The 24870-nt window shown below is 22.0% G+C and overlaps 7 protein-coding genes across 7 annotated transcripts; 2 read left to right on the top strand and 5 right to left on the bottom strand. All coding sequences in view use genetic code 6, as the record gives it.

The window, feature by feature from the left end:
* Positions 1-1738: 1738 nt before the first annotated feature.
* TTHERM_00895560 (zinc finger protein) lies at positions 1739-2610 on the bottom strand (the record flags this gene model as incomplete). The annotated part of the gene is made up of 2 exons (XM_001031206.2): positions 1739-1781; positions 1844-2610. 2 exons carry the CDS (start codon positions 2608-2610, stop codon positions 1739-1741), a joined length of 810 nt encoding a protein of 269 aa, XP_001031206.2.
* A 621-nt stretch (positions 2611-3231) lies between these two features.
* On the bottom strand, positions 3232-7278 carry TTHERM_000895564 (transmembrane protein, putative; the record flags this gene model as incomplete). The annotated part of the gene is made up of 8 exons (XM_012796688.1): positions 3232-3380; positions 3438-3585; positions 3800-3833; positions 3921-3985; positions 4287-4987; positions 5044-5317; positions 5465-7116; positions 7263-7278. The coding sequence occupies 8 exons, from the start codon at positions 7276-7278 to the stop codon at positions 3232-3234; spliced, it is 3039 nt and encodes a 1012-aa protein (XP_012652142.1).
* A 5469-nt stretch (positions 7279-12747) lies between these two features.
* Positions 12748-14014, bottom strand: TTHERM_00895570 (zinc finger protein; the record flags this gene model as incomplete). The annotated part of the gene is made up of 2 exons (XM_001031207.2): positions 12748-13685; positions 13951-14014. The coding sequence occupies 2 exons, from the start codon at positions 14012-14014 to the stop codon at positions 12748-12750; spliced, it is 1002 nt and encodes a 333-aa protein (XP_001031207.2).
* Positions 14015-15143: 1129 nt separating this feature from the next.
* Positions 15144-17956, top strand: TTHERM_00895580 (LA motif RNA-binding domain protein; the record flags this gene model as incomplete). The annotated part of the gene is made up of 7 exons (XM_001031208.4): positions 15144-15321; positions 15411-15445; positions 15657-15962; positions 16205-16312; positions 16393-16484; positions 16582-17704; positions 17822-17956. The coding sequence occupies exons 1-7, from the start codon at positions 15300-15302 to the stop codon at positions 17954-17956; spliced, it is 1821 nt and encodes a 606-aa protein (XP_001031208.3). The 5' UTR covers positions 15144-15299.
* A 1057-nt stretch (positions 17957-19013) lies between these two features.
* Positions 19014-21064, top strand: TTHERM_00895590 (ribosomal RNA large subunit methyltransferase; the record flags this gene model as incomplete). The annotated part of the gene is made up of 2 exons (XM_001031209.1): positions 19014-19466; positions 19712-21064. 2 exons carry the CDS (start codon positions 19014-19016, stop codon positions 21062-21064), a joined length of 1806 nt encoding a protein of 601 aa, XP_001031209.1.
* A 1757-nt stretch (positions 21065-22821) lies between these two features.
* On the bottom strand, positions 22822-23244 carry TTHERM_000895593 (transmembrane protein, putative; the record flags this gene model as incomplete). The annotated part of the gene is made up of 2 exons (XM_012796689.1): positions 22822-23167; positions 23234-23244. 2 exons carry the CDS (start codon positions 23242-23244, stop codon positions 22822-22824), a joined length of 357 nt encoding a protein of 118 aa, XP_012652143.1.
* A 940-nt stretch (positions 23245-24184) lies between these two features.
* Positions 24185-24793, bottom strand: TTHERM_00895610 (reticulon protein; the record flags this gene model as incomplete). Its single annotated transcript, XM_001031211.3, has 1 exon — positions 24185-24793. One exon carries the CDS (start codon positions 24791-24793, stop codon positions 24185-24187), a length of 609 nt encoding a protein of 202 aa, XP_001031211.1.
* Between the last annotated feature and the right edge of the window lie 77 nt (positions 24794-24870).

The raw sequence follows: 24870 nt of genomic DNA on the forward strand, positions 1-24870 counted from the left end.
AATAAGTATAATATTAATTCATATTAATCATTTGAAGATTAATAAAGCAGGTAGTCTTCATTGATTATTATATAACTTTCGAGAGAGAAAAATTGAGTTTAATCACTGCTAATTAACTCTTATGAATTACTAAGATTAAAAATTTATGGAATGTTAGAAATAAATAAAAGATTTTTATTTTAAAGATAAACAAAATCTGTCTATTAATAAAAATAAATACTATAATTATAAGATATTATCTCCTTTCCTTAATCAAGATCAATTATAAAACCATATATTTTGTAATGTATAAATTATTAAATTAAAATATATTAGTTACTTATTTAACTAACAAAGTTGTAAGTTTAAGGAATAATGCCATCATTTTATTAAAAATAAAGACTTTTAGTATTAATCGCAGGAGTTTTTTAAAAGTTATATACAGATTCTTATATTGCTAAATACCCTATTGTACAATTTACAAATGATTGATGACTATCATAAATAAAAAATTTATTCTCATTACTTTTATCAAAAAGAATATCAGATAATTAATTTTATTTGAAAATTGGATTATCTTTATAATAAAAAGTACCAAATTAATAAGGATTTAAGTATTAAATCTTAAATGTATAATCTGTCAGATTATATCTTAATCTAACTTATTGTTAATTTGAATTGAATTCTGAAAGAATTTGAGTTACGAAGACATCCATTATTTTTGAATCCATATTAATTATTAAATTAGTAATCTTAGATATTTTAGATATAAAAGATTAATCTAAAGGTTTGAAATAATTTACATAATTTTAAGCTTAACCTTAATTATAAAAAATTAAGTAACTTGTTAAATTCATTATCTAGAAACTGTCAGAAAATATAAAAGCCATAGTTGAGTTTGATATGACATCTTCAAAAATTTGAAATTAATTTATTTATGATTAAGTTAAATTTAATGTTGAAATTATTTCATCAGACTATTAGCTTAGAAGGAGCATTTCTAAATGAAAACTATCACTATTTTGTACAACAATACAATTAAGAATATTCGAATAATAAAATGGTAAAATTTATGGTTAAATTAAAGTTTCACATTGAAATTTTTTTATAACTTAAACTAAAGCTATTAAATCTTATTTAATATCTATTTTTATAACTTCACAATCGTATTTAGTAGAAATCAAAATAAAGAAATCATTGTATTATTTTATTTCTACAAATTAATAACCATCTAAGTTCAATTAGTTTATACTTTATAATGTTAACTATCTTTATTCATCCAAAACTCCTATCTTTTTAAAAAAATTGATTAAGTAATATGAATTTATTATATTGCTATCTTGAATAATTATTTCTCTAGTAGGTTATAATATTTTTTTAATTAAAAAACAAAAAAATATATCCGTTTAGTTTCGAACTTGAATAAAGAAAAATAATAAAATATTTTTTTATCAAAAAAATTATTTTTTACTTATTTTTTTCTATTAATATTTAAGAAAATTGTTTCAAGTCTTTTTTAATTTTATTAAATTAATTTTTATTGTTTTAATAAATATATATTTCCTACTCAAGAAATATTTATCAGAGAATAGCTAGCAATAAATAATATTTGAAATTTACTTAAAGTGAAGAATCTTCTCTTTACACATAATAAGTTGTGATATTATTAACATGAGTTTAAAAAAAAAGAGAAATTCTTTAATAGCCTATCTGATATTAGCTTAATCTCTTGTTAATAGCATCATACACTAAAAGAGTATCAGATTAGTAGGATTTTAGAAAAATAATTTAGTTTTTTTAATCTACATAATTAACAATATAATCAAAATTTGTTTTACTCTCAAATACTACTTCAAATGTCTACAAATTCATCACTAATAATCTGCTGCCTGCAATACATCCTCCTTAATTTCCAACAACAAAACTTTCTTAAGTTAATTCATTTCCATTGTAAGTATATATTTATTCATAGTTTGTTATATTTTAAAGGATTTGTGTATTAATTACCTTCCAATTATTATCTAATAGAGCAAAAGTACAAGCATTTCCTACAATTATATATTGATCCTCATTAATTGGTTATATTTATATAACCCTCTAAGTGAAAGAAAGATTTTAGCTTTCTTGAATTTAAATACACTTTACAGTTTCTTCGCAAATTTATGCTTCCATGTTTTAATAGAAGCTTTATGGACATTGATTATTACATTATTTGAGGTTTGATGGTCCCTAAATAAAGTTTGTTAAAAAAGGGCAAACATTATTCATTAAAATGCATTGATTATTAGCTTTATCTAGCTTAAAGTTTTATTCACATTAATCACATATTTGGTTTGTATTACATTTAACACATCCATAGATTTAGCATTTCACACATTCAAAATTTTCATTTAAAAATTCATTTTTTGAACATTTTTGTACACAAGTAGAACTATCATCAGAGCTCTTAAATAGCCTATCACCACAATTAATACACGCAGAATCGCTAGTATTAAAGCAACTGCTGCATAAATCTGAACACTGAAGGCAAGATTAATCTATCAAAGAGTAAATTTAATTTGACTTACAAATATTACAAATACTTATTTTAATTGCACACAAGAAAATTATGATTATTATTTTGTAATTCATTCTTTTCAATTTTATAGATGTTTTAAATTTTCCAGTTGTTTTAATTTTTTTCTTTATTATTAATTACATTCAAAAAGTAATTAATTGTATTCAAATTTATAATGTGCTAATCTCAATAGACTTACCTACATAAGAATTCATGTTATATAATAGCAATCAGTTAATTAATTTAAATATGAATTAATCATTTAAATAATCAAATTCTGTGTTTTATTATATTTATACTGGGTGTTTTTTTAAGAGAGGGGGGATTCTGTTTTATAGAGTCTTAGCTTATAAAGTCTATTTTAGGTTTATCCTCAGCATGAAATTTTTAAAATAAGCAAAATTTAAATTAGATCCCCTTTATAATAACACTAGACTCATGCATATTAGTTTAGACAAAAAAAGATTTTGAGAAATATTTTTATAAAAATAAAAAAAGAAAAGTAAATTTTTATTTTGGAATTTTATTCTTTAAACAGAAATGTGCTAATATTAGAAAAAATATTTAAGTAATACAACAAATAAAATATATATTAAATAGTTATTGAAGCTTTAAAATTTATAATCAACAATTTATATAAATAAATATATCTAGAATTTATTTAAAATTAATAGAAATTATAAGATTTTTAATATTCAACTTTTATCTAGAGTGAGCTGAATTTAAAATCTATGACTACTACTTTATTGAGTATTTTATATGGACCTTTCAGTTTCTTAAATAATACTATCCTTTGTATTGCTATTAAATAAGCTTTGCTTATCGAATATTCTATCTTTTAAAGCTATTTTAATATAAAAAAAATTATATTACTTTTTCTTAAGAAAGAAAAGAAAATTACATATTGAGTTTGATTTAGAATTTCTTGTGTAGTAAGACCATTTATTTTTCATTCTTTTAATAGAGTTATTTTTTTATACTTTTTCATCATTTATTTCAGATGAAATTATTAAACGCGCTTACGGTGAAGAGGGTGAAGAATCAAAGTCCTAAGTATTTTTAAAATCTAATTTAAGTTTCTAATGCTATGAGAATAGTATATCATTTTTTTAAAATGATTTCATCAATTATTTTATTTTTTGCTTTACTTTTTTAAACTTGAGTAAAGAACTTATCTTTTAATTATTTTATATTTCCACATAAAGCAATTAAGGATATTTTATTTTAATTTTAAGTATTAAATTTTAGAAACATGTTCTTTACTCTTATTGATTAGAAATTTTTAGTCTTACCAATCCTGTTACTAAAGTAGTTATAAAAACAAAGTTAAGAAGCATAATCATAGCTAACCAAAATGTTTAATACATTAAATCATTTTAATCACCTACTATCTGTATCATACAAAAGTTTATTGATATTGCTAATATTAGAGTAGATATTTGCTGTAAACTGTTAAAATATTTATTTAAATAAGGTTGCGATTTAAATATTAAAAAAAATTAGATCATCAAGCAAAGATTCGTAATAGCAACCTATTATTTTTTAATGGTAGAATTAATTAATTAGAATTTGTGTATGATTAAATAATAAAATTAATTTGAAGGTATTAAGTTACCTATTTACATTTTATAATATTTCAAATAATTCCTTAAAAATTGATAATTATTGAAAATTTTATTAACAATAGATAAAAATTTGAAAGTTTTATTAAATTTATTATTTGAAATCTAAATTAAAAATATTATATTACCTTTAATTAGATTTTTTGTTGCAATAAAACAGATATTAAAATCAAACTTGTTTTATAAGACAATTTCCAAAACTCCCAGTAATAGTATTGTTTTTTATAGCCAGCAAATAAGAAAGAATATTTTATTTATTTAATAATTGACTTTTTTTTCGATTTAGCATCATAAATTTTATAGAATAGTAATAAAGGTATTAAAATACACCATATAAAAATAACAGGAATAGTAAAAAAAAATATGTACGGCTTATGATAATGTTTATCATAGCATTCAACTCCAAAATCTAGATCTAAATATTTTTTATCTCCTATCATTATACAATTAATAGATCTAATAGCAAGAGTAATTATCATAGGGTAAAAGTAAAAATAAATAAAAATAGCTGCAGTTTATAAATACCTGATAAATAAATCTATTTTTAATCGCTTTAAAATAAATGCTTAAACTAAGTAAAAAATAAAGATTCCTGCTGGTAAAGTAAATGACCAAAGAAATTAGAATAACCACAAAGGTTGTAAATTTGGGTGTTTAGAAAAAATGCAATCAATAGACTTACTAGCCACACTAACTGAATTTCCTGATAGTTAAATAGGAACAGTAAAAAAAACAGGCATTTCAGTAGTAAATGTGCATACTAATGATAATATTTATAAATGATCGGTGAGGATTTTTGAAATAATTTATGATCTGTCTGATTAGTTTACTTTTTATATAAAAAAAATTTTTTTAATTGTTTAAATGGAATAATTTATTTCTTACATGTTGATCCTAAAAAAATAATTTCTAGTTTATTTAAATAATATCCTTTAACTTTAACTTCTAGCTACATTATAATTCTTCTTAGAATTATAAATATGTAAAGAGAAATCATTAAGTATGCAAATAAATTATAGAGAAGAATTTTATAAACATTTTCTTCGCATTTATAACATTTTCCATGACTATAAATTTCAGAATATCTACTTCCCCAAATATCACCGTATGTATCACACTAATAGCATAGAGGACCTTTATATCCTTCAATGCAGTAAAACTTTATTTAATTTTATTTAATATATTTTTAAATTTAAATATTTAATTTTAGTAGACTAATTTTTAATAAATGAATTATTTTGTTAAAAATTTAAAATTAAAGAACAATATATTTTAAATTAAATATTATTTAGATATTTAAATTTACTTTAGAAGAAGAAAGCTCAGGTTAGCATGGTAGAGGGTTAAAACTGCAGTAAATAATATTGTCAGTATTTTCATCTTCTCTCCAATAACTATTTTTTAATTAGATATTAGAACCTATACATTTTACAGCTGAATCAGGGCATTGTCTACACTCTTGATCATTTAAACTTAAAGAATATTTACCATCAGGGCATAATTCACAAGCTATTGAGTCACCATATGATTTAAATATTTCTCCTATTGAGCACTAATCTAATTGTATATTCAATTATAATTCTATTTAACCTGAGTTTACCATAATATTTCCTTTTTAATCTGTTAGTGAAGGAAATGAATTGCTAACAATTTTTAGTACTAACTCAGAAATAGGCTTGTAAAAAATCTGAAAATCTAAATTAAAGCCCCCATTTGTAAATTATTTTGATTAAAGTTATCCAATGCATTGTATTTATTTGTTTTCTTAATTCCATTAAACAGAAACACTTATTTGTTGGACTAAATTTTAAACATCACTACTTAATAATTAAAAATTAGTTGAGTTAACATCTATAAATCTAATTGGATTATTTTCTTCATCAAGCAATTGTATTTGTTCAAAATTTATTGAATCTCCACTTTTAATTTTTTTAATAAATATAACTTTATTTTCATAAAGCTTTACACTGTTTTTGGGAATTTTTATGTTTTCTAAATTAACAAATACACTCCTTAAAGTAGAACCAAAATTCTATCCGTAAATATTTGCTAGATTATCTTTAAAAGTATTATTATTTTTATTGCCTTATTACAGATCAATTAAAAAATCTGGCATAACCACATCATAAAATATTCCTCCACCAATTTATGCTTAATTTGAAGCAATAACTGAATTTTACATGATCAAATTACTATTTTAGAGATAAATTGAACCACCTGAAGAATATTCTGATTTATTTTCTATTAATTAAGTTTAATTTATTTTTAAAACTCCTTTTTTAATAGTATTAGTCATATAAATAGCTCCACCATTTTTTAACTTACAAGTATTAAGCTAAAAAATAGAATTTTATATTATTATTTCTATGTTATCAAGTACGTGAATAACACCTCCAGGACCATTAATGTTTGTATTGTTTGTAAAATGACTCTCTGTAATAGTAACTGTTTAGCAATCTTATATCGTAAATATAGAATAATATTAGCTATTTACATTAACTACATCTTTTATTAGTAAATTTTTTAATTCAATATTAGACAATTAATTTAAATGGATTAAGGGATTATCATTAAGAATAGAAGAATTCATAAATTTTGCTTTAGAAATAAGAGCATATCCTTCACTGTTTTATTGATTCATAGAAAGGAACTAAATTTAATTGTTATTTTAATTGATATTTTCTATTTATGAATTATTAAAACTTATTATATTTATAAAACTAATATCTAATTTCGAAAACAAATATTTTATATTCTAAATATTTAAATCAGCAATATTAATTTAATTAGCTTGAATAGTGAAAACAGTTTATGAAACTTAGAGAAGATCAATATTTATTTGAGAAACTTCAAAGTTATTAGTTTTAAAAGAAAATTTAGTGTCTACACAATCAAATATCTCAATATCCTTTAAAATAGCAGAATCACTTAGATACTAAAATGTTTTAATATCATATTCTTTTATTTAAATTATTTCATTGTTTGTTGAGTATTTGAGTTAAATAGTTTAAATATTTGATGTAATTGCTCTTTATATAAAATAAATTGTAGAATGATATATTTAAACTATTGAAGTATTCACAATTTTAAGATCATTTATTTACCATAATTCAAATACATTGTATAAATATTAGCAATTTGTAACATTAACATTTGAGATATTTACCATTTGACTTTAACCTATCTAAAAAATATTACTTGAGTTCGAATTAGAAAGATAAACGTTGTTAATTAAAACATTTGTATTGTTATTTAAAACAAATATAAAATCATCATGCTTTTTTATATTTTACAGTATTAATTAATCAATGATAACTAATTCACAGTTTGAGATTTAAATTTAGCTAAAACTTACTAAATTAAATGAACACTTATTATAAATAAACCTTTTTAAAATTTTATAAATTTAATGATTCATTTAAATTTAAAGAAACATTCAGCATTTAAAAATTTTCCATGTTTCCATTTAAATTTAAATTTATTTGAGTTTCTAGAGAAAGAGACATTTATTTTAAAAATAAATTGAAAACTTGTTTAGAAAATTGAATATCATTTATCCATTTGATTTAATTTTCATATTTAGATTATAACCTTAAGCTTAATTTGTGTGTTTCATCTCTATTTTAGTCTTGTAAGTTAATGTCAATTTATTCAATAGATTACCCATCTTGATATTCTATTTCTATTATTGAAAGTATTTATTAAGTGGTTTAAATAGATTAAGTAATATCATTAATGATTGTTTTTGAATAAATATTTTCAGATGTTCTTTTCTATTGTTGAATTTAAACAGAGCATAATTTATTTGTTGATAAGGGTAATACAATTTAAGTTATATTTTAGTAATTAGAAACCAATAAAGATGAATATCTTTGGTTGTTAGAATCAATGATTAGCTAAAAGTTTTATAAAAATGCATTTTTTATTTCGTATTCATAGATATTTGAGTATGTGTTGTTATATTTCAGTTATATTATGGATAATTTATTTTTTTAAATAATAATAAAATAGTTATTATAATTTATATTTATTAAATTATTTGCTTCTGAAACTCCTGTATTTAATGTAGGAAATTATTGTTCAAAGCTTATTCTATTGTACACAATTATATCATTTGGGCAAATAGAATATATAAAATTTTAATCGAAGGATATAATTGCTTACTTCAAGCAAGGATTTTTAATTGTAGTAATAAAATCTAAAGTATAGCTAAATATATTAGTATTTGCCTCATTACTAACAATATAAATGAGCTATTTGATAGGATCATTTACAACATTCATTATTTACCAATTAACTATATTTTTTTAATAAGTGAACTCTTTCTTAAGCAAATCTAAAATTAATATTGTATTTTAATTATCTTACTTTTGTAATATAAAAATATCTTTTGTTATATTTTCTTCATTAACCCAATCATATGTATTAAATCTTTTATTATCCTCAAAAGGAATTTTCCACCAATTATTTTCTAGTGAATTAGCTTACTTTACCTATAATTTAAAAGCTAATTTTATTTTACCTTCACTAGGTAAAGAAATATTCTATATTTAGTTAGATTTAATATTGTATATTTATATAAAGTTATTACTTGGAAGGATAATATAATTACTGCATATGAATGCATTTGATATATCACCTTATTAAAAATTAGTTAATAATATTTCTCCTAAACTAAGTATTTTGGTATTTAAACTATTTAACTAAAAGCCTGATTTGTACAGTAAAAATATTTAATTTGAGCTTGAATCGTAAAAGAAGTTATCAGGTGTACTTTTTAATTAAATTCTAGATACTAACTCTAAAGAATTATATTCGAGGTTTACTTAAATTAGATTTAAATAATTAAATGTAAAATAAATAAATTGATTTTCTTATATCAAAATAGGCTCAGTTAAATATGGATAAATATTCTACTGAGAGATTTCGAATAACAATGAGTCAACAAGCTTTGCTTTATAAAATAGATTGAGTGAGAGATTGGAAATACTATAATAAACTTAATATTCTTCATTTAGATAAACATTCTAAACATTTTAATACTATAATAGGTTTACTTCTGATTAGTAAAGAACTTCAGTAAGATCAAACGCAATAAAAGCTGTATTTGTTTAAACTATTAGCACTTAAATAAGCTAATTTATGTAAATAGCTAAGATATTTGATTGGTTATACTATTATAATGAAAACATCTCAATAAGTTACATTTCTGGAAAACTCAAAGCAGAAATAAATTAGTATGAATATAAGAAAATGATATTTTTATTTTAATCCATTTAAATACCTTATGTATCTTGAACAATTGTATTAAATGTTGTTATATTTCTTGTTACATAGTTACATAAGTATATTATAGGAGTTGTATCAATTAATATTATACTTGTTTTATCCTCAAAATAGTATATTGCTCCTTATAAAAATGAGTTGATTGTGTAATAAGTGAATAAAATTGTATCACCTGGAATATTCATAATGTTTATTTTTTTTGTAACTCCAGTCACTCCTACTAAAGCGTTATACTATAAATCATAATAGATATTTGTATTATTTTGTCTATAATCAAAATAATCTATGTAAAATAAAAAGTCTTTTCTTTAAAAAAAGTTTATTGAAGAGGTATATATGATTAGCTACTCTTTTACATTAATAATAGGTATATTTTATGATTCATTTGAGTAATTTATCTAATTAAACTAAGATTTAATTATATAAAAAATAAATTTTAAATAAAATATAATATAAAAAATAAATTATTTTTTTATTACATAATTAAATGGTTCTAAATCTTCTTATCCAGTAAGTAAATTAATAATTCGAGCAAGTGGAGAATAAATTATTAATATGTTTTCACTACATTTCAAAACAAATTTAAGTTATAAAGCAATCTGAAAGTTTAAAATGTTAAATTGTGTGTCTACTTATAATGAAGCTTTTTCTTAAATCTATTTAATTTAATAGAAATTTAAAATAATAAAATCTTAAAATTAAAATTACTTTAATTATATATAGATTTGATTACTAGGTCATGGCAACGACTATCTATTGTTCAAAACAATATTAGTATTCTATTATATTTGAGTCTAATAGAGCAATTTATTCATTAATAATATTATTATTTTGATTATAAAGATAAATAGTTGAACCACTCATGTATATAAAACTAAGATTATTCCAATCAACTAACTTGATTGTTAAATCGTACTTAGCATTAAAATTTACTTAGCTGACCAATTTAATGCTTTTTATAATATCATAAATCTAAACACATTAGCAACTGCTGTCATATAATGATATTAAATTTTATCCTTTATCAAAATAAAGATCTTAAAGTATTTAACTTGAAGTTAAATTTAATACTTAAAAAGGCATATTGAATAAGTTTTTATACCAATAAACTCCATTTACTGATTAGAATATGTGTAATTATGTATCGTCTGTATAAATTTAGCCAATGAATTTGCTATCATCCTCTTATTATGAGTTTAAAGTAATCATATTTTCAGTATCAATTATTTTTCCTGATTATTTTACATAAAAAGTGCTATTTAACTTGTAAAAAAATATTATCTGCATTTGATTAAAAACTTTTAAAGATTCGGCTTATAAAACTTAGAATTTTTTCAACTCCATATCAAATTTATAAAAATTGGTTGAATCATAATAAAATACATATCTCTCAGTTTAAAAAATATTTTATTAAAAAGAAATTTAATTAGAAGGAAATTAAATTCCTAGATTTAGCTTTGTCTGAATTTACAAATCTTATGAGCATATTAATATATTTCCATTATAAAATAAAAAAATTTCCTTAGTTTTTTGATAAATAAAGGTAGGGTTTTTAATAGGAAATAGTTAAAGTTAAGTAGGTTCCATTATAAAATTTTATGCTCTCAGAGAAAAAGACTAGCAAATAGGCAATTACTAAATATTACAAAAGTAGATAATATCATTATCAAATGTAAGAGGGTATATTTAACTGTCACCAATAGTCCAAAATATATTTATTTAAATATGATGAAAATTAAATATTTATGTAGATGAGAAGGTAGTTAAATCTAATAAGTATAATAATAATTCATTTTAATTATTTGAAGATTAATACACCAGATAGTCTTCATTAATTATTATATAACTTGAGAGAGAGAAAAATTAAGTTTAATCACTGCTAATAAGCTCTTATTAATTATTAAGATTAAATATCTATGGAATGTTTTAGACCAATAAAAAATTTTTATTTTCAAGATAAACAAAATTTGTCTATTATTAATTATAACTATAATTATATGATATTATCTATTTTTCTTATTCAATATCAATTATATAATCATAAACAGTCTAATTTGTAGATTATTAAAGTAAAATATATTTACTACTTATTTAACTGATAAAGTTATAAGTTTGTTAACAAGTGCCCATATTTTATTTAAAATTAATACTTTTAGTATTAATCGCAGGAGTTTTTTAAAAGTTATTTATAGATTCTTATATTGCTAAATACTCTATTGTACAATTTACAAATGATTGATGACTATCATAAATAAAAAATGAATTTTCATTACTTTTATCCAAATTAGTAACAACAAATTAATTTTAACTTAAAAGGCTATTTTAATCATAATAAAATGTACCAAATTAATAAGGATTTAAATATTAAATCTTAAATGTATAATCTGTCAGATTATATCTTAATCTAATTTATTATTATTAAGCATTGTACTGAGAAAGAATTTGAGTAACGAAGACATCCATTATTTTTGAATCCATATTAATTATTATATTTGTTATTTCTGATATTTTAGATATAAAAGATTAATCTAAAGGTTTGAAATAATTTACATAATTTTAAGCTTAACCTTAATTATAAGAAACTAAATAACTAGTTAGATTCATTATTTAGAGTTTTTCAGAAAATATAAAAGCCATAGTTGAGTTTGATATGACATCTTCAAAAATTTGAAATTAATTTATTTATGATTAAGTTAAATTTATTGTTGGAATTATTTCATCAGACTATTAACTTAGAAGGAGCATTTCTAAATGAAAACTAACACTATTTTATACAACAATACAATTAAGGATATTTGAATAATAAATTGGCAAGTTTTATGTGTTTTGATATCCTTTAAATTCAAATTGTTTTATAACTTAAACTAAAGCTATTAAATCTTATTTAATATCAATTTTTAACACTTAAAAATTGGTATTTTCTGTAGTAGAAGTCAAAATAAAGAAATCATTGTATTATTTTAAATCTAGTAACTTATGATTATCCAAATTCAATGAGTTAATACTATGTAATATTAACTATCTTTATTCATCCAACATTCCTATCTATTTTAAAAAATTAATTAATTAATTAATATGAATTTAATTCTTGAATAATTATTTTTGGAGTAGGGGATATATATTTAATAGAGTAATTAATATTATTTAATAAATTAAAAAATAAAAAAAGGTAACCAATAGGTTTTGAACCTGAATAAAAAAAAATAAAATAAAAAGTATTTAATCAAAGATTTAATTTTTTGATGAAGAAATCTAAATTTTTTCTATTAAATATATATTTCCTACTCAAGAAATATTTATCCTTCAATAATATTTGAAATTTACTTAAAGCGATAAGTCTTCAATTTATATTAAGTAATTTGTGGTATTATTGCTTTGAATTTAAAAAATTTAAGTAATTTTTGAATAGCCTATTTGATATGAGCTTAATCTCTTGTTAATAACATCATACCATAAAAGAGTATCAATATAATTTGATTGTAAAAAAATAATTCCGTTTTTTTAATCTACATAAACAACAATATAATCAAAATCAATATTACTCTCAAATACAATTTCAAATGTTTAAAAATTCATAACCAATAATTTGCTACCTGCAAGGCATCCTCCTTAATTTCCAATAACAAAACTCTCTTTAGTTATTTCATTTCCATTATTAGTATATATATAATCATAGTCTGTTATATTTTAAAGGATTTATATATTAATAACCTTCCAGTTATTATCTAATAGAGCAAAAGTGCAAGCATTTCCTACAACTAGATATTGATCCTCGTTAATTGGTTATACTTCTATAACCCTCTAAGTGAAAGAAAGCTTTTAGCTTTCTTCAATTTAAATACATTTCACAGTCTCTTCACAAATTTGTGCTTCCATATTTTGATAAAAGCTTTAAGGACATTCATTATTGCATTATTTGAGGTTTGATGGTCCAGAAATAAAGTCTATTAAAAATGGGCAAACATTATTCATTAAAATGCATTGATTATTAGCTATATCCAGTTTAAAGTTTTGATCGCATTAGTCACATATTTAGTTTGTATTACATCTAACACATCCGTAGATTTAGCATTTCACACATTCTAAATTTTCATTTAAAAATTCATCTTTTGAACATTTTTGTACGCATGTAGAACTATCATCAGAGCTCTTAAATAGGCTATCCTTACAAGTAATACATGCAGATTCGCTAGTATTATAGCAACTGCTACATGAATCTGAACATTAAAGACAAGATTAAGCTATCAATGAGTAAATTTAATTTGACTTACAAATATTACAAAAACATATTTTAATTGAGCACAAAAAAATTATGCTAATTATTTTGTAATTCATTCTTTTCGATTTTGCAGATTTTTTCAATTTTACAGTTGTTTTAATTTTTTTTCTTAATAACTAATTAATTACATACAAATAGTAATTAATTATTCAAATTTGTAATGTGTTAATCTCAATAGCATTATCTACATAATAAATAACTCTTGTGATAAAATTGTAATAATATACTATCAATCCTCATTAATTAACACCAACCCCCCGCCTCCAAATTTTTACCCTCTGAATGGGTCATGCTATTCAATATCATTCTAAAAAAATTTGTTTCTTGGGTGTTAATTAATGAGGATTGATAGTAATCTATTTAAATAAAAATTAATCATTTGAATAATCAACGTCTGTGTTTTATTTTATTTATAGTAGGCGTTTTTTAAGAGAGGGGAAATCTGTTTTGTAAAGTCTTAGTTTATGAAGATTATTTTAGGTTTGAGGATATTTTGTTCTAAAATAATAAAAATTTATTTATTTAAAATGATTTATTTATATTATATAATATTAATCATCTGATGCCTGATATCTGATAATAGCTATTATTCAATTTTAATATTTTTTATAGAATTAAAATGGTATTGTGTGTGTAATAATGTTTAATAGAAAAATTACTAATCAATTAATTCAAAAATTATAAAATATTTTTGATGAATTATTTTTTTTATTTTTGAAAAGTAGAATCAAGTGTTGAAAAAAATAAATAAAATTAAACCATAAAATACTTAACAGCTATAAATGCAGTTTTAACCTAAATTTAAAATAATTAAATAAAAATAAAATTAAAAATTTGATATTTAAATAAAACTCATCTTCAAGTTAAGATCATTGATATTTTAAGAAAGGTAGGGGACTTTAATGAATCAAAAATTATTGAGTGAGATTTGCTAATCAATGCTTAATTTCATACAGCATAGAATAAATATAAGGGAACTAAATGCATATTTAATAAAATAATAAAGAAGAAATAAAAAGTGATGAGTATAAATGGAAAGTAAAGCAAATAACTAAACAAACATGTTTATTAAAAAGTTTAAAATTAAATTTGATGTGTTAATTCTGAGATACAGATTTATAATACATTAGTATTATTGCGCCGGGTAAGAATGACCTTTCATTAAAATGCGAAGGAAATTCTATTTATTTGCAAGTAGGAGATGGATCAATAGATAGATCAAATCAAATTAATCCTAGATTTATGTTTTAAGGTATTATAATAAATTTTAAAGATTCAGTCACAGCTAGCTAGCTATAACTATGAATGAAAGTATAAAGAGTATAAGATTATACATATATTAAAAAAAGGTTATGGTTAGTATTTTTATCTCTTTTTACGGACAAAACTGTTTAAAGCGATATAAAGCAAAAAATCAAGCAATCAAATTTTACAATCTAAAAAAAGGAAAGATAAAGAAAATTATTCCTTAGAAATAATAATTATAATAATAAAAAGAAAAAACAAATTTGCAAGAAATAACAAAGTGCTTTTGTAAACAAATCTAAACACCAAGCAATTAAAAGTGATTACATAAATGACTGATCATAAGAAATTCGGTATTTATTTATTTATTTTCACTCCTTTTTCAATTATTTTGCTGCTTATTAAAATATTTTTCTAACCTTCTTCTTTTAAAAATATTTAGATAGCGTTGAAATTCAATAGTAGCTTAAAAATAAGGTAGAGTATAATTTAATTTTAAAGCATGCAATCAAGGTGGTTTAAAGCAGTCGACCTTTTATTAAAATTTGAAGGATGCTGAGTAGCTAGCTTAAAAGCAAGCTTGCGAAACTACCACCTTTTGAAATGCTATCAAATTTAGCACTTTTTAAAAAAAATAGTCACTTAATAATTTATCTTCTACAATTCTTTTTTTGGTTAAAATAAATAGTTGGAAGACCTTTTCAGAAGAGAAAATTTAGAAAAGGATGTCTACTTTATTGCCAGAATGAATGACAAGATGGAAATACCCTTACAAATCGTTTATCAATAAAAGGAAATCTATAAAATTTGTCCTAATGGACGTTATGTTTTGCAAGCTTTGAAGACCTGCGAAAATATTATTGTTAATTAAGAATAGCTCTATGTTATTCCTAAAATCATCCCTAATAAGGTTAGAATTTATGTTAGAATTGCTGAAATCAAGCATACTAACATTGACAATTTACTTAACCATATTAAGGAAAAGTCCAATACAGTAAATCTTTAAAAATGTTTTTATTTATTATTTGAAATCCGCCACCTTTATTTTACAAATTAAAAAAAATCTATGATGATGCTTATCTAAAATATGAATGAATTGATAGATTTAATGATTGCATTAATCTATTAACAATTATAATCTTTAGTTAAGATAATTATAATAGCATTTGAGACCTTTAATACCATTTATAAGATCTATGTTAGAATTAAGAAGTTAAATTATTTTTTAAATCATAGAAAATTGATCACATTAAAATTGTTAGCCCCACTTCTGCTTTCTTGACTGTCGAAAATGAAGAAAAGGCTACTGGTTTATACAATTGGATTAATTCCAACAAAATAGAAGTAATTACATTTGAAAAAAATTCATTTCTTTTATTGTTGAAGAAAATTGTTTTTTAAAATTATTTCTTATAACAAAATAGTGTGAACCTGCTGAAGTCTAATTGAGAGAAGAAAATCTCTACAAAGTCTTTAGAAATAATGTTAAGGAAGATCTTTCTAAATATTATGAAAAGTAATTCAAAGTTTTTGATTTCTAAAAAATTTGATATAAATTAAAAAAAATAATTCTCTTTATGTTGAATTTATAATAAAATTTATTCTAAAAATAGGTTAAATGAAGATAAGAAAGCCCAAGAAATGTACGAAAATTTACAATTCTTTTAAGGATAAAACAATTTCCCTGTTGCAAATAAGAATAAGGTTGGTGAAAATATCTTTGCTAATCCTTTTAACTATTTCTTCTACTAATAACCCACCTAAGACTTTAATCTTTAGCCATCAATTAGAAAAAGCAATGGTGAAAGTGCTACTATTGATAAACAATAGCAATAGCAACAATTCAACCCCTTGGCTTTTATGATGTACTAGTAACCCCAATTATTCGGCTTTCCTCAATAAGGAAATCCTAACAATATTAGCAACAATCACAGACGTAATAATCACGTCTAAGGTAACGGAAAAGTTAACAATAATAACTAAAAAGGTAACAATCGTAGCAAGAGCAGAGGTCAAGTTGATAACAACAATAAAAATAGCAGCTTGAATAAAAGCAAGAGCAAAAAGAGATAAGACGGAGGTAAATTCAGTGAAAAAAAGGGCAAAAATGCAAGCAATTACAACAATAAATCCGGCGAAAAGGTTGTCAATAAAGATAAGAATTCCAAGAAGGGCAATTTGAAGAATGGAAACAAGAAGACCAAGCCTCAAAAACCCATAGTTGATAACGAAGAAAACTTCCCATCTTTGTTAGGTTCTCAACCCTAAGCTCAAAATGAAAACTAAGTCGATAACAATTAAGCCGACTCTAGACGCACCAGAAAAGCTAGCGCTGAAAAGAGATAAAACGCAGAAGCATCTCCTGCCGCTAAAAAAGAAGTTAAAATAAAAGTTGACGACAAAAGCAAGGATTAAAGAGAAAGACTCGTTAGTGAAAGCAAAGACAAAGTCAGAGAAAGACAAGTTAGTGAAAGTAGAGATAAATATAGTCACTAAAATAAAAATCACGAAAAGTCTGGCCATAAACATGAAGAAGTAGTTTATGTTAGAAAGGGCAAGGATGTGAAAATTACCTATGATAAGGAACGTTTGGTTAACATTTTCAAGCTTATTAAAGAAAAAATAACTACTCCTGAATCTATTGTTAAATCCTCAAAGGATGATTTTATCCCTGTTATTAATATAAATGCTGCTAAGGAAATCGAAGTCACAAAGCCCACTGAAGTCGAATTATTGGTAAATAATTAATTAATTAAAACTAACTTTTATCTCCTTCTACTAATTAATTAATAAACTTTTTAACTCCTACCAAAAATTTTAATTTTAATTAATTTGTATTTTTAATTAATTTAGCCTCTCAGCAACCCTGGAACTCCTTATCAAGGTACTACCTCAATTCCTTATAGAAAAAACAGCATTTCTAGAAGTAACATTAAAAGAAAAGAATCTGAATAATTAAAGAAAATTGATGAAACCGAAGCTTAGTGAGAAATATTTATTTAAGTTAATTTGATTGAGCGTCTTGCATTACTAACGGCCTAAATGCATACATATTAGTCGCCTTAGTGATTTTCAAAAGCTCAATCCTTATTAATTTATCAAAATCTATAAATTATAAAAATATTGTTCATGAATTAAATAGTTTATATCATTTTTCATACAACTATCTCACTTAATAATATAATTAGAAGCATAACAACTCCATCTATTAATCATATAATCAATAAATAAATTAATTAATTATCCATCAATCCATATCATACATATTTCATTTCTAATAAATAAGTTAATATGCAAATATATAAATAAATAAATATATTTGTAATTTGAAAACATGTGTGATGGAAGTTAAAAAGCGAGTAAGTAAAAAGCAAATTAATAATATAATTAAGTTAGTTAGTTAGTTAATGCTAAATAAATTCAAATAAATATTTATTGTAATGCAATAGTAACAATCAAAAAATCAATTAAATATATTGTATAACGTTTATTATCTATCATTTATGTTGCCTATTAGCTGTATATTAAATAATATTTTCACTTTGTTTCTAACTAATAATTGAAATGTAAATACATACTTTCATATGTTCATTTACTGAAGAATTAAGCATAACTTTATTCATGCTTTAAAGACTAATATGTAAATTTTGCTATAAACTTAATGTCCAATTTAGCATTTTCATATTTGCATAAAATTATTCAGATTTGAGGAATTTATCTAAAAATAATTAAATGAATTTTAAAAAGAAAGACACTATCAAATTCATTTTATTAAGAAGTATGAAATCATTAATTAGAGTTATAAATCAATAAAAACAATTTATATTGCTTAAAAAATATTTTTTGAATATTAATATTTAAACACTTTTATTTATTCATTGTTCTATGTCTTTGTAAAAATATTATTAATGCATTCATGATAGATGATATATATATATATATACTTAAATAGCTAGTAAATTAAAAACTATAAATATTTATTAAAAATAAATTAATATTGTTTGTTTCTGAAGTGAATACAAAAATTAAAGTAGCTTACATTATTATGAGCGTACCAGATTTATTTGATGATTCCAACAGATATTACAAGGAAGCTGTTGATGATCCATTAAAAATTATAGAGCCCTTGGGTATGAGCTTTTTCAATAATAGAAATAATGATAAAAGACCTAATCCTTCTGACGATTAACATAAAGATAGATCTCCTCACAAAAAAATACATTCATCTAATAATGAATACTAACCCAATACTCATTTAGCCAAAAAAGGGAATCTTAAGAAATTAACTGGCATTCTGTTTAGTAAAGACGAATAATTAGAGAAAATAACATATAATAGAGTCCAATCGATTAGAACTGATATGCCATTTTTAGAGAAAATACGAACTGAGTAATTAAAAGAATAAAAAAATCTTATTGTAGACACACATTTCAAGAATTCAGTTACTAATTTTGATCGCCAGGAATATATTAAGCAATATAATTTGATTGTAGACCAGGTAAATAAATATAATTTTGCATTCATCTTATCATTTTACCTTTAGCTCCCATCTTTCTATATAAAATATTGTATGTGATTTGCAAATAGATAGAAGTTCATAACTAAATATATAAAAAAGCATCTAAATACTTTGTTCAATTAAATATATTGAGCATTTATTTCAAAAGATGAAAAAAACGCACTAAAATTATACTTTTAGCTAAATAAAAATAATTTTTTTAAAAAAATTAAATTGATAATTAGATCAAGATGGAATAATATTCAAATTTGAAGGTTATAAAATGCCAGAATTTATTGAAAATTCTCACAGGATTTGTTAAAAAAAACAGCTAAGTAAGCACATTTTATCATGTTTATGGAAGCTTTGAGAATATTGGATATATTGAGTATCTTAAAAAAGATATTGAACTGAATATGACTACCTCAATCTTAAGTGTATGGCTTTAAAACACTCCAAAACTTTAAAATATTAAGAATTCACCAAATTATCATGAAATTGACATGTATATTAAAGAAACTTAAGATTTTAACATCGATAGTGGTGAATCAGTTAAAAGTTACATCAACACATTAAAAGAACAAGCATAAGAGTAAGATTTTAGCTTTGAAGGCTTTGATTTATATTTAGGCTTACGCTCTTGTCCTAATGTAGAAGGGTATTTGTAGTAAGAAAAGCAGTGCTAAAAAAGAATGATATTTGATTTGACTATGATTTGCAATTTACTGGCTGATTAACAAAATTGTGTTATTAAGTTTTATCATACATTTAGCATAAGAACTCTTATGATTTTGTACTTGTTCTCTAAAATATTTTAAACGGTTGTCATGAGTAAACCTAGAACTTCTTCTTTCGCTTCAAATGCTCGTTACCTTCACTGCACTAATTTCAAGATTGACATTGGTAGAAAAATGGGTGAGATGTTCTTGGAAAAATATGACGAATACATTTAAGACAATCTTCTTTTTGACTTGAGAATACTTACTTAAGACACCAAATTTTCTGGAAATTTCATTGAAAAGTTCTTGTAAAATCTTTTGAGATAACAAATCGATTATTTTGAGTGTGATGAAGTGGTGAATCGTAAATATGCTGACATTGTAAAACAAGAGCTTAAAAGCATTTTTTCAGAGCTTTATTACAAAGATATAACAGAAAAATTCTAAATAGAAGATTTAAGTCTTAAAAGAGATCTAGGAATTAAAGAAATGAATTTAGATGAGGCTCGTAAGTAAATAGAAAAATATGGATAAGAATAAAGTCAAAAAGAATAACAATAAGATAATCCATAGACCGATTAAAAGTAGTAAAAGTAAAACTAACCTCAATTTAGTGATTCTGAAGAAGACGATGAAGAAAACAAAAAGAACAACGAATCATCTTTTACAAATTAATTCATAGAAAATAGACGTAAAAAAGAAGAAGAAGAAAGACTCAAACTAGAACAATAAAAAGATGAAAAGTAGCGCCAAAACAATGTCCCACCACCAAAGAAAGATCCTAATGTTATAAACTAAATTGTTGATAGAGATCTGAATGAAACTAAAAATTTCTTTAAAGGTTTGGTTCCTAGTTTTTTAATAAAAAAGAAAAAATGAGATAAAGATAAAATTAATATAATTAATTATAAACATTTTTTATTTTTCGTTATTAAAAATATTTTATAATTTATAATTTAGTTCAAGCCATTCATTTTCACTTAAATAATTCCTTTAAACTTATTTTCTTAATATGAACCATCTGATTATTATCAAGTATTAAACATTATTTTTTTATGTTTAAATTAACTATTTCCTTTTATTAAATAGAGATGTATGAATATTAATTTATTTATTAAAAAATAATTATTTCATTTTTGAATGAAACTAAAAATTTCTTTAAAGGTTTGGTTCCTAGTTTTTTAATAAAAAAGAAAAAATGAGATTAAGATAAAATTAATATAATTAATTGTAAACATTTTTTTATTTTTCGTTATTAAAAATATTTTATAATTTAGTTCAAGCCATTCGTTTTTACTTAAATAATTCCTTTAAACTTATTTTCTTAATATAAACCCTCTGATTATTATCAAGCATTAAACATTTTTATTTTATGTTTAAATTAACTAAATACATTTTTTAAATAGAGATATATGAATATTAATTATTAATTATCAATATTTTCTATTTCAAATATATTTATTTAAGCTTTTCAATTCATAATTTCCATAATAAATAGATATATCGAATTAATTTATATGTTTTTATTCAAGTATATTTAATTAATATTCATCAATTATTTTTACTTGATTCTTAAAAATGTTTTTTATTTCATAGTTTATAAAATCATTTATTTTAGTCAAATAATATTCAAATATTATTTTACTTAAAAAATTAAATACAAATTATTAATTTATGTTCTTTAAGTGGTTTAACCTAAGTGCAATTTTTATTTAGCTAATTAAATAAATGTGTTAATTTGTTTTATAAAAAATAATTATATCATTAAAATACCAATAAATAGATTTATTAACAATATTTTCATTTCAACTTAATTTAAATTTTTTAATTTATAATTTTAATTTATTATTTATTTATTAATAATAGCAATTATTTTTTGATATTGATTATTTAAAATATTTTTTTATTTAATTGTTGAATAAAAAATTTAAAAAACTAATTATATTTAAATGTTATTTTTACCTAAAAAATAAGCATCAATCAATGACTTATTTTCTTAAATTTTAAATTAAAATACAATTTATTATTTTAGTTATTTAATAATTGTTTAAATTTTATTATTTAGACTTATTTCTTTTAATCTAACACTACTTTACCATTTTTCTTTTTCCATTATATTTTGACTTTAACTATTAAATTCCATAAAATCCATATAATTTATTTACATAATGCATCAAAGCAAAAAAAACAATTAAACCTTTTTAGGATAAATTTTATTAAATGCTTATTTGGAAAAGCATAATCCATACTTGATAGTTCAACTTTTAATTCTACTTTTATAAGCTTATCAGATAAAAAAATTCATGGCTATTATAAAAATGCCCACCAAAAAATCTTTGACATCAAATTTTTACAAATATTTCTACTTAATTTAACAGCTATATCTAAAAATTAATTTAATTTATTTAAATTTCCTTATTCACAAAATATATTAAAAAATAATGAATAAGCCCTTTTAAAAGGAATATACATCTATTAAAAGAAGGAGACAGATATAATTAATCGAATGCATATCAAGAGTAGTTGATTTGTACACAGAAGAATATTAAATTATACTGCCAATCGAGTTTTAGTAATATTTCTCTACGATACTGGATAAAGGTATTTAATGCCTTCTTTTGTATGGCATCTACTTGTCAGAACAGAGAGATGAAGAATTAATAGAAACCCAATTTTAAGAAAAGTACATTTAAGAAGAATAGCTCATTAAATCTATCAAAGACAATCTAATTTTCAAAAAAGATATAATTTACAATAATCTAAAAAGCAGGTTTAGCTCTTACACAGAAAGCTAAGCATAGAATTTTTTTGAAAAGTTAACTATCGCAACAGTAAATAATGCTTTTGATGTAAAATTCTTTGAGCCTTTGATGAAAGAGATATTTGAAGATATGCAAAAAATTATATTTTTCTTACTTAACCAAAAAGGTCCTTATATTTTTTAATAAGATAGGCCTTTTTTAGAATTTAGTGCTCTTATATCTATAATTTGCATAAATAAGTTTTAATTTGATAGAGATATACAGTACACAATAATAAAAATGATACATTTAGACCATCTCCAAGACATAATAAAAAATCCACTAGAATTTCTCAACAGCCCTAGTTTACAACAATAGTGAGAGGAGTTTTTGTAATTTTTAATATCCTAAACAAACTTATTGAATAAATATTACTTTCAAAATATAATAAAACCTGTTTAATAATATTTATTTTCATTATTTTTAGTTGATTTTATACATTCAATTTAATAATTTAATTTTATGATTTTATGATAGAAAACTGCTTCCTTAATAAATAAATAAATAAATAAATACATTTTTAGTTAATTTTTTAAAGTAAAATAGATATTTTCTTTTTTTCTTTGTTTATTTGTTTTTTATGTTTGATATCTAATGTTCGTTCTGATGATACCAAAATCTAATAGGAATAATATAAAAGTTAAATAATTAATTAATTTATTAAAATTTTCTTTTAAATGAATATTTTGTCAAATAAAATATTTGAATATTTTGATGAGATAATTTATTAATTAATTAACTTTTTTCTTTTTTGATTGAACTTAACTTTTAAAAGAGATACTAATTATTTATTTGTTTATTTGTTTATTTTTCAACTATAAAAATATTGTTGAAACAAGTAATGATTCTCTAAAATTTAATCATTCCATTATAGATATTTATAATTATAATCTTATTTTATCAAAAATAGACATTAAATGCTTGTTATTGCAGATATTATAGTATTTATGTCAATAATTTAAATGAAATTTGCATTCTAATTACTTAATAATTTAAGAAACAAACAATTAATTCAAAACATGTATGTTGGTTGGTTGACGACATTAGTGAATTTTAAATAAAATTTATGGGTTGAATATTATTTTATTTTATATTGCTTTTGTTTTTGCTTTGATTAATTCAACTAATATGTATGAGAGGGTTTGTGAATTTGTTATTACAATTAATTTTCAATATTATTTTTGCATATTAGATTTTTTCAATCAGTTTTTGCTTTACCAGGGATTTTGTCAGCCAAAGCAGAGACTTACTAGGTAACTTGCTACTTAACAGTCTAATATAATTGCTTAATTTACTCACTGTGGTTTTAGAGAACATAAGGAGTAACGCAAGCTACGTTGGAAGCAACAAACAAAAAGCCGAAGTCACCTAAGAAGTAAGCAACCTTAGTAGCGAAGTAGAGGATTGATAACCATTTTAAAGTGTACAACTTGTCTTGGAGTAAAACAATCTTTCTGAATCTTTAAACTCCGTTGTTAATCCATGTATATAAATGGATGTAAAGACCCTTAATGGATTCAGGATTATTCAAATCAATCTTGCAGCAGGAAGCTTCAGCAGATTATTATTCCTTTTAGCTTGATTGGTTATACTTGAATTCAACACCTAAGAACTTCTTTAATTAGACTGCTACTAAACAGGCGAACAAGGAGAAAGCTAATATGTTCAAAGAGGAACTAACTAATCTGAAATCTGCAAGATATGCTACCATTAAACCTAAGTTCAATGCTGCTAAATGAGAACCAAGAATAACTGGAGTGATTTTATGTTCAGGATCCTTTGAGAAGGGACAGCCGCCGTTGACCATTTCTATTTTGAGAGATTTATCTTATTAAAACTAATTAATTGACTTTTGAAAAATTTTGATAATTTAAAGAATATATC

Source organism: Tetrahymena thermophila (assembly GCF_000189635.1).
Source record: "Tetrahymena thermophila SB210 genomic scaffold scf_8254707, whole genome shotgun sequence".
Lineage (NCBI taxonomy): Eukaryota > Ciliophora > Oligohymenophorea > Hymenostomatida > Tetrahymenidae > Tetrahymena > Tetrahymena thermophila.